The 10,319-nt window shown below is 37.1% G+C and overlaps 1 protein-coding gene, 1 non-coding gene and 1 pseudogene across 2 annotated transcripts; all 3 read left to right on the top strand.

Moving 5' to 3' along the window:
- Positions 1–3,001: 3,001 nt before the first annotated feature.
- LOC147487388 (ornithine decarboxylase pseudogene) lies at positions 3,002–4,266 on the top strand (annotated as a pseudogene).
- A 1,114-nt stretch (positions 4,267–5,380) lies between these two features.
- Positions 5,381–5,463, top strand: TRNAL-UAA (transfer RNA leucine (anticodon UAA)). Its single transcript has one exon. It is a non-coding gene; the product is annotated as a tRNA-Leu (tRNA).
- A 1,211-nt stretch (positions 5,464–6,674) lies between these two features.
- LOC147487386 (transcription factor MYB27-like) lies at positions 6,675–7,979 on the top strand. The gene is made up of 4 exons (XM_086571371.1): positions 6,675–6,956; positions 7,079–7,208; positions 7,312–7,412; positions 7,510–7,979. The coding sequence occupies exons 1-4, from the start codon at positions 6,821–6,823 to the stop codon at positions 7,842–7,844; spliced, it is 702 nt and encodes a 233-aa protein (XP_086427497.1). The 5' UTR covers positions 6,675–6,820; the 3' UTR covers positions 7,845–7,979.
- Positions 7,980–10,319: the final 2,340 nt, after the last annotated feature.

Below are 10,319 nucleotides of genomic sequence, written 5' to 3'. Positions count from 1 at the left end.
AATGGTCCCCTCTACGCGCTGATGCCGTTAAGCCGTCTGCCCTATGTCTTTTTCTTCCAACTGCATCACCGCTAGAGGAACCGCCACCAAACAATTTCTTAACACCCTTTAATGTAGTTTTCGCTACATTCTTCACATTCTTTGATCGAGGACCCATCGCTACAAAGAAAAATAAAATAAGTATTAGTAAACCATATTTAAATAAACAATGTACAAAGAAAACCACTAGAAAAAAGAGATCATCCCAGTCGTAAAACAAATGTACTTATAAGCTTGCTATGATAACTCCAAATATATATGAAGAAATAGAATGAGGCGTTACACTATCCAAATTCTATCGAATTTTTTGGACGAGTTTCCTTTGTTTAGTCAACATTTTAGGTATACTTAAACTGTCATAACCTGGAAATCAATAATGACATCCTTCTAACAACCATATGTACATAACACCCTATAAAATATTCAACCCACAATACAATTTCTATCCCTCGTCAAGCATAGGGGAAACCACCCAAAAAAACCACCTTGATTGTACATTCAATGAAATTTGATAACCAAAGAAAAAGCTTCTCACCTATAATGCTTTACCGCCAGCCGGTTTGTTCCCCTAGATCCGGACCTTAAGCAAGTACTTTCGTAAAAGCTGCATGTAATCAAGGTCATTACTCATTAGTCAAGACTCAAGAACATAAGCAATATAAAAGGTGAGTAACAGAATGTACAGAGACACTAATCATAAAATGGTAAAAGTATCTTCTCTTATAACATCAAGCCCTAAAGGAAAATACTAGGTATGAAAGATGAGCACTATGAAAGTTTAGCAACAAGATGTAAAGCAACTCATTTTTTAATTTTCAAACGAGGCTCTAAATCACATGTTTGGGGGTATCACCATGCTACCCCCTCTAAAGGGTAGCATCACTAGTAGTTCTCTAAGCGTATTATTACTAAAATGGAGAACTTTATAGAATGTAAAATAATCTCTAACAAAAGTAGCGTCAAGTCTTCAAATTTTATGCAAATTAAATGTAGTCCAAGTCATATTGCAGCTTATGCTGCAATATGACTCCTCGTGTCATTTACTCGATCATACTATAGACCAACTTAATAGCATCCTAGATAGTAAAACAACAACCCCAAGTCCACATGCTTGTATAATGCTAAATAATTCTTTTTATTTTTATTTGTAATTTTTTTTCTTTCAATCTCTTCTGCAATGGCATGCTCGGAGCTCAAAAGGAGATGTTGTTTGCCCAATACCTACACCAAACTTTCTCTTAAACGGACGATCCATCGGAAACTTATATAGTGTATTTGATTATTAGCTTATATAGTGTCGGATTAGTTAAACAAATTAATAAGGCTGTAAACTAAAAGGTTTTGAGACTACACCTTTGTGTAAGCTTATGAAGATATTATATAAGTTTTCGACGAACACGTCCATTTAAGAGAAAGCTTGATACCTACACTATAATATAAACACATATTACAATATAAAGATTCTCAAATACTAGAACTACTATATTTTTTTTTATGTCAGCTGACTAAGGAATGAGCAACATTTTTGTTGCCCATCCCACATGACATGATATGAATGGGCTTATAACTAATAAACACCAAAATTCAACAAAGATCCAATTATAATATGGATTCATAGGCGGACAGTGGATTGAACTCACAAGTTAGATAAAGTACCATATCATAAAGGAAAAAAGCGGGCTTTTAAAACCGGTCGCTCTTCTATATGATCAAATATACATGTTTACTGTATTTGTTTTTACAATATTGTTTTGGTTTAGTATTAATTTTCCACATTGTTAACTAGCTTATTGTGTATATGTTCTACTTAGGTGCTGGCGGTGATGGCTTTATTGCTCGAGACATATCCTTTGTCAATACTGCCGGTCCATCTAAGGGTCAAGCAGTCGCTCTTATAGTCACTGCAGATAAATCTGTGTTTTATCGATGTTCCATTATTGGTTACCAAGACACTTTGTACACCCTCTCGAATCGACAATTTTACAGAGAGACTGATATCTATGGAACTAAAACCTAGTACACTTCAGTTCACTTTAGTTCACACAATCGACACTTAGTACACTTTGTACCCTTAAAAAAAAATCTTTTGTTGTTCACTTTCAATGCATTGATTCTCTTTTTTCAGTTTCTATCGAAGAAAATATATAGGAAATTCGAGCTCATTTTCTCATACTATATAAAGATGAACAAGACAAACATCATATTCCCATAACTCATCACATTCCCATAATATATAGGAAATGCGATTTGGGCTTGGGCGGAGGCTGCCCAATGTAATTCTGGTGGCTTAATCTACAAAGACTCAATAAAAACTTGGTGTGTGACGGTTTAAAAGGTAAGTGTCTTGACTGTTAATCGTGGGGCAGTAGGAACGGGCAACCCCTAGTAAGTATATAACAACCCTACTCCAATTGTCGACAGCTACTGTTCCGATGTTATATAGACCCAACGCTAAAATGGCAGTGGTCGTATCAAAATATTCCCACAATAGAGATATTGAAAAAGAGATTCAGGATCTCTGACATCTTCCGTGTGTACTAAATAAACTCCATATTTAATAAAGAGTAAAACTGTAAAACAAAACAATCCCTATTTCCTGGAACCCGTGCTATTAACGAGCCCTTCCTTTTAGACTTCTCAAAGTATTGGATTTGCATTCTGAGACCTACCCTAGTGCAAACCTTTGTGCTGATTCTCCAAGATCGCAAAAAGGCATTTCAATTATAGACCTCTTTTTATCCTTTTTCCACCAAATGGTGGTGAAGGCGACCCCTTAGCGTTTTCTATAAATACTCGTTGAGGTAAGGAAAATAACTTCCAAAATCCAAAGCTTACCTGGGGCTATCCACCTTTCTTCATCCCTCTTTTTTAGGTATTCTTTACCTGGTCCTATACTCTTATCTAGTTTTGAGCTATGGGTTCGGTACCACAAGCCTCGTGACGGTCTTGGAGTGCGACAAAGATGAAGGGTAGGAAGGTTACCAACCTATCAAAGGATGGATCGACAGATTTTATTACTCGTCCAACATCTCCGACAAGCAAGAGGTGAAAGACCCTTTCTATGTATTGGACTTGGGAATTCTAGTGAGCCTAATGGAGAAATGGGCGCGTACCATGCCCATTGTCCGTCCCTTTTTATCTTTGTCAAATGCAATCCCGAGCCTGCCTTCCTAGGTGCACTTGCGGCTCTAGGAGCGGGCTTTGATTGTGCTAGCCGCTGAAATTGAAGCCGTCTTAGCACTTGGAGTTTCACCGGATCGAATTGTTTATGCAAACCCCTGTAAGGTCGAGGCTCATATCGGTATGCAGCTAAGCGTAGGGTCAACCTCACCACCTTCCGACTCACGAGAAGAAGTTGAGAAGATAATGAAAGTGGCACCCCAAATGTTCCCTCCTAATTCACTCAAGGCCCCGGATGATGGTGGTGCAAGATGCCCTCTTGGTCCTAAGTGCGGGGCATTGCCTGAAGAGGTTACTCCACTTCTTCAAGCAGCTCATGCCGCATCGTCCGGTGGTATCCGAGTCTCTTTCCATGTGGGCGGTGGAGCCACACACTCCGCGTGCTTACAAGGTGCAATAGCTGCTTGCCAAGGCGGTGTTTGACACAAATGACAAGACTTGGCATGCCTCATATGCACATTCTCTCAACATTGGTGGTGGTTTCAATGTTGGCCACCAATATGAGGATGCTTTGCGTCACCATTACAAATACTCTCTCGGGCCTACTTCGCTAACTATCCCGGTTTGACGGTGATCTCGAACCGGGGCGTTTCTTTGCTGAAACATCATTCACATTAGCCACCAACATAATTGGAAAACGTGTGCGAGGAGAGCTAAAGGAGTACTTGGATCAACGATGGGATTTACTGGTCAATGAACTGCATATTATACGATCATGCAACCTGTGAAGGCTACTCCTTTAGCATGCTCATCTAGTCGTGCTAACCCAACATGTCGAGGGACTGAGAGGACATATGAATCAACAGTTTTGGACCAACATGTAATGCACTAGACACATTGCTCACTAGATTTCAGCTGCGGAACTCGGTGAACGACCGGTTAGTGTTTCCCAACATGGGAGCCTACACAATTGCGGCGGGATCCAACTTCAACGGATTCAAAACATCCGCTATCTCCACTTACCTCGCCTTTTCCACTCCAACAAGAAAGCTAACATATGAAGCGGTTCAAGTAGGCAAAAACATTGTATCGGGGTGGCCAAAGTAGCTTTCAGTTTCTTTTTGTCTCTTGCAAGGGAGAAACTCCTCTATAGTGGAACTAATAATGGCATCTATTTTTCTTTAATGAAATCTATTTCTGACTACTTTTCTCATTAACATTTTGACCATCAAAAAAATTAGTTCAATACTCTTTTTTTATATATAGATATTACTTCACAAGATATATACCAAGAACTTAACAGACTAAGAACTCAAGATTTTTTGATAGTTCCAAACATACTAATCTAAAAAAGAAACACACAAAACACAAAAACAAACATAATTTCGAGTCTGTTGTAGATGCTCAGGAAATTCAAAACCACTAAAATATTGTGATCAAAATGTAAGCACTACTGTCTGACAAGAATGGATATGAAAAATCATTTCGTAGTATCCCTCCTGACATCCTTATGGTGAGCCTTACAATAACAGCTCTTCAGTCTTCAGATAAACACAATGAAATAACGTGTACAAATTTGTTCAACTTCTAAAACTTAAAACATTTGTTATACTCAATACTAGTCTGGCACTCTAAATGTATTCTAAACCAACATATTCAAAATAAAACTTAAAGCAAAGCACGATTACCTTTGACAAATCTCGGTTCAATTTCTTCACAGTAACATTCAACGAATCCCGTTCTTTTGACAATTTAACCTACAAAAAAACCAACCCAACATCAGAAAAACTCAATTCCCAAAACCCCCAAATTCCAAAAAAAAAAAAACGAACTTTTCTCACATTTTCCTCAACAACAAGCCTCAATCTAGAATCCGCTTCATGAAACCATCGGGCAACTCAAAATTTTTTTTTTTTTTTTTTTTAGACTTCGCGATGGCGATAGAGATGACCGGTTAGTTTGGGTTTTCCGGTTTCCACATTTGGTGGGGGTGTATTGGGCTTTTGTTTGGGCTTTGTTGTTTGGGCTTGGATTGGAGGCTGCCCGATCTAATTTTAGTGGCGCCCAATACAGCACCCTTCTTAAACTCAACTCGGGCACACTAGCAATATAATGCAAACGAACATTCTTTAAAAACACAATGGGCCGATTTGGTTGATATCTGTAAAGAAAATTTAACCAATATCTATATATACAATATAATGCGTTATTGTAAATAAAAGCTGGTTTGCCCGAGAGGTTAAGGGGGAAGACTTAAGATCTTCTGCACATAAGTGCGCATGGGTTCGAACCCCATAGCCAGCATATACATAGACTTTTATTTTTGATTGTCCACCTTTTTGCCGCGGACTGGCAATGTTGTTTAAAGAGTATAAATGGTGGTTTTAAAGTCCGATATGATGAGGTCAAATCGACTCGATCAAGTCTAAATGCACTTGGTAGGTACCTTTTGATCACTAGGCAAGCAAGTCTTACTTGACTCACACTGCCACTTTTTGTTGTGTTTGCATAACTTGGCCTAATTATTAGCTTTTTGTGAATTGAAGTAAGAGGTGCAGATTGCTTTTAACTCTATTCGCTATATGTTGTTAAACTTTTCATGGTAGAAAGTTTATTAAATCAGATTTATACAATCATTATTATGCATTTTCCGTAACTATATATATCTTGGTTTCTCGAGCAAAGCTTGTTGAATCTAATGTTAATTTTTAAGATAACACTATAAGCTCATCTAGTCAGATCATCTAGCCTATACTAGCTTTCCTGATCCTGCTTCTTTTACCACATTTTGTTCAATAATCTTAACAGAATATCCCATCATTTCTATTCTCTGACACCAAATGAATTCGACAGCCATTACTTCAATACCACAAAAAGGCCTCAGTCCAATTATGGTTTGAATCAAATAAGGCCAGTTATATTTTCTTGTCTCAAACAAAAACAATTTTAATCCTCAAGGAACAGCCAACTGCGCGCGGTGTGATGCATTTACAATATCATATCATTCCTTGAGGGATGGCCAAAGACAAATCCATAGGACAAATTTATTTCCTGTTCTGTGTCAAACAAACAATAAGAAAGATGATTTGATAGTGCATGTATGGTTCCTTTGAACTATAAGACAGCAGAAGAATGGGAAGGTTTGAAATTATGACAATATATGAATGTAGAAAGTAAGGCCAAGCCTCATCAATATAGTAATGAAACTTTAGATAAATGCAGCATTTTCGTGCTACTACCTTCCAAAACACTATCCTTATCCCATTTCCTTTTCCTCTAATCATGTTGTTAATAATTTCGATCTGCACTTTATGACGTTTTATAGTGGTATAGAGTGAGACAATCTACTAGCAGTAACAGTAGTCTGTACTAGAACAGAAGGACAACCTTTGCAAGTCTATGATAAATAGTGATGCAATGAGAAGCTATTATAACCCTGTATATGTAATGAAGCAAAATGATGACTTATATTAGATCCTCGTGAGCACGAGTTTTAGATACAAACAAGCCAATGGTGGAGTTCCCACAAATTAGCTAGTGTTGTCCACCTATGGTATATCATATCATCCACCAATCCTTTATTTCTCCCACGTACCCTTCTTGACCACCTTTGCTTCTTATATAACGCCATGTGATCTCTCTCTTGGTGGTTAAGAAAATAATGGCGTCTCGAGTTGCTCCCATGCAAGAAGAAACAATGCGTAAAGGTCCTTGGTTGGAAGAGGAAGACGAGCGACTAACCACTTTTGTAACATCGATGGGGGACCGACGTTGGGACTCCATAGCCAGAGTATCAGGTACAGTGGAGTAGCTGATCTATTATAGTGTAATCGTCCGAAGTTTGTTAACTTACTCATTGTTTAGCCATAGCTTTGTAGACATAGTTGCTTTTGTAAAGCTGTATGTATCTCCGTTGCAGAGCTTAGGAGGAGTGGAAAAAGCTGCAGGTTGAGATGGTTGAACTATCTACGTCCAGATCTTAAGCATGGTCAGATGAGTGCTGAAGAAGAATGCATAATCGTTCAACTCCAAGAACGATGGGGCAACAAGTAAGCCTAATGTGTTTCCTCATTTTGTTCTCGAGTATAGTGCCTATTACATCCTTGAATGCAAACAGGATATGCTGCATGACTAATAAAATATGGTTTATAGGTGGTCGAAAATAGCTGGAAGGCTACCTGGAAGAACTGACAATGAAATTAAGAACTACTGGAGAACTCATCTCAGAAAGAAAACACAAGCTCAAGAACAAGGTGCATATATAACCCACCTCTAATAACTCATTATACTTATTTTAGACTTGTTATGCACTGATAGTTTTTAACTATCGATCTCACTTCTATTCACTAGAGAAATTGCGAAGGGAAATTGAGAATGCAATGGGAACACCAGATGATCAAAGCACGCATACAAACTGTTCAGAATTTCCAGAATCTGGGAAGGAGGATATTTTCATCACAATGGAACAATCTATAGAAGATTTTGGACCATCAGAGTATGCATTTGCTGCTTCGCCTTATGAGGCACGTGTATACGATTGGATATCAGAAACAATGCAAGATCAATATCCCTTGAAGCATCAAGAAGAATACAATGTCTTCGATACTTGGTTATGTAATCCGGCATTGGCTTCAGGAGATGCGGACTGGACAGGCTTACTTTGGGATACAGAGATGTCTACGTAACAGAAACTGTCAAGTGAACACGAATGTTGCGAAGAGAGAAGTTTGTAGCGTAGGTAGTGAACCTACTTGTATTTTCTTGACTACCATTGGAACCTGTAATTGAAATTTGAAAGACTGGATTTCATTTGATAATTAGTTCATCAGTCTTAATATTTCTTCGACGCGCGTTTGCTTTTCCTGTCATCAATATTAAAAACATATAATACCATAAGTTCATAAACGCGGATGAGGGACTTGGGACACTTGACACCATGTAGTATACTTCAACTTGCTGTGTGTATTTAAAATATCGAGAACTATATAATATAATGCAAAGAGGGAACAATCATCAAATTAATTAAAAACACCACTGAGCTGATAATGACATGATGAATAGGCTAGGCAGCTTTCCAAAAGTGGGAGCAATTGTTTCTGCAGGGACGATTTTGATGCACATTGTCACACCTGATCATCTAAAATATTGCTCTCAATCTACAAGCAGAAAAAAGACAACATATAGATTTCATATATGACTTCAACGATATATTGATATTCCACATGTATTGCCTACCAAACTGTGACAATGTATGTAATCTCTTTGGTGTTGATGAATGATTGGTGAAGGACTAAAGATGGTTTTCATAAAATTATTTTTAAAGATTTGGTGTTGGTGATTGAGTTGGTGTCTTAGATTGAAGATGCTCTTAAGACCTGTTTTAACACCTACTCTTCCTAAATAAAAATTTACACCCAAAAGAGCTACCAAATATCAAACTGTTAAAAAAACAAAAATGTAGAGCAAAGATGAACCCAAATGCCATTATCTTGTATACCGATTTTATTTGAAGACGCGTGCAGGTCGACTATTACGTCTATCAGAAATAGTGATAGTAACACGTTTTTTTTTGCTAAGGTAATTGTTTTAGTGATAGTGATAATAACACACGTAAGGTAGATCTATGCTAAACAAATATTAATATTTTGAAAGAGCATTTGACTCTAAAATGGCCCTACCTCCATCTAGAGGATGCCCACGAGAGATTATAGACACAATGCTATATATCAACGATTGCTAGGTTAAGCCCCTCAAAGGATAAAGTGCAGTTTTATTATTATTTTGTAGTAAGAATTATATGCAAAGATGAACAGTTCCTTCTAGTCACAAGCAAAACTATTAGCCATTCCAATCATCAGTACGGGTGTTGCATCTCCTAAGTATTTTACAGAACACCATGCTACAGAACAATATAATTGTTCTAAACACTCCCCAATGTCATTAATAAGGCAAATCGCCACTGCATTCGTCAGTCGTGAGTTTGAATATGATGTCCGAAGAACAAAGACAAATAAACTTGTCAGTGCAATAGGCATGGATCCTTGTTCTCTTGAAACGTCAAAAACTAAGCTATAGTGGACTAGGAAGTGTGAATTTACTCAGATGGAAGAAGATAATATTTTCCAAAGACAACTAGAGGTAAGGGAGAAGGAGAGGAAGGGCCGGATGCATAACAATTTCCCTTCACTCGTTTTTAATTTGTGGAAGGATATCTTTAACAATAAAACCTACCAAACATCAGTTTCTCTATCTTAATTTTATTTTTTATTTATTTATTTATTTTATTGCAAACCTATTTTAGATGAGATCAGTAAGTCTGACACATCAGTTTCTTTATTTTAGTTTTATTTTTTTTTATTGCAAATCTGTTTTAAATGAGATCAATAATTTTTTGATATTGGGAATATGAATGTACCTCTAATATCATTATCCAAAAAATTTACCGACTTTGCTAGTAGGACATAGTATCTTAGTTTTATTAAACCTGTGTATATATATATAATTTAATAGGTTAGATTGGATATAAAGTTGTGTCAGAAACAGATTGGTTTGAGATAGTTTTCGTCACTCTATTACATTTGTTTACTAAGCAAGGGACGTGTCCTTTTTTATATGGTGGAGACATATCATTGACTTTCACTTGCTTACATAATGAGGATTATCTTGATATATATTAGTTAGTTCATGTAAGTTGTTATCACTAAGTGTTTGTATGATTATCGAAAAAAAAAATCACTAAGTGTTTGTTCTTTCCGTCACCGAAAACCCTACACTAAGTTACAATATCATCAGTCTGCGACTATTTAAAGTAAAACTGTACTTTTTTTTCCTTTACCAATATACTAGAGAAGAATAAAAACGGGGAGAGACAATTGTATTTGAATAGATAACTTGGGACATCGTACATTTGTACCTATATATCCTAAACAATCAAGAAGATGCTCGGTACTTTCTAGCGAGCTTACATACATTCTTACATGAAATAAACTCAGTGCCCTTCATATCCACAAGCCATCGCCATCCCCGCTGTTTGCACCAACCTATAATTATGTCCATCACCATTCCACCACACCCGGTTAATCAGCAAGTTTTGGCCATTCTGATGTCGGTATTGTCCATTGTGTTTTGTGTGGTCGATTTTTAAGAAAGGTGAAATCAAA

The sequence above is a fragment of the Coptis chinensis genome, chromosome 7, assembly GCF_015680905.1.
Source record: "Coptis chinensis isolate HL-2020 chromosome 7, ASM1568090v1, whole genome shotgun sequence".
NCBI lineage: Eukaryota > Viridiplantae > Streptophyta > Magnoliopsida > Ranunculales > Ranunculaceae > Coptis > Coptis chinensis.
The sequence above is the reverse complement of the archived record's forward strand: the minus strand, read 5'-3'. Positions and strand labels throughout refer to the sequence as shown.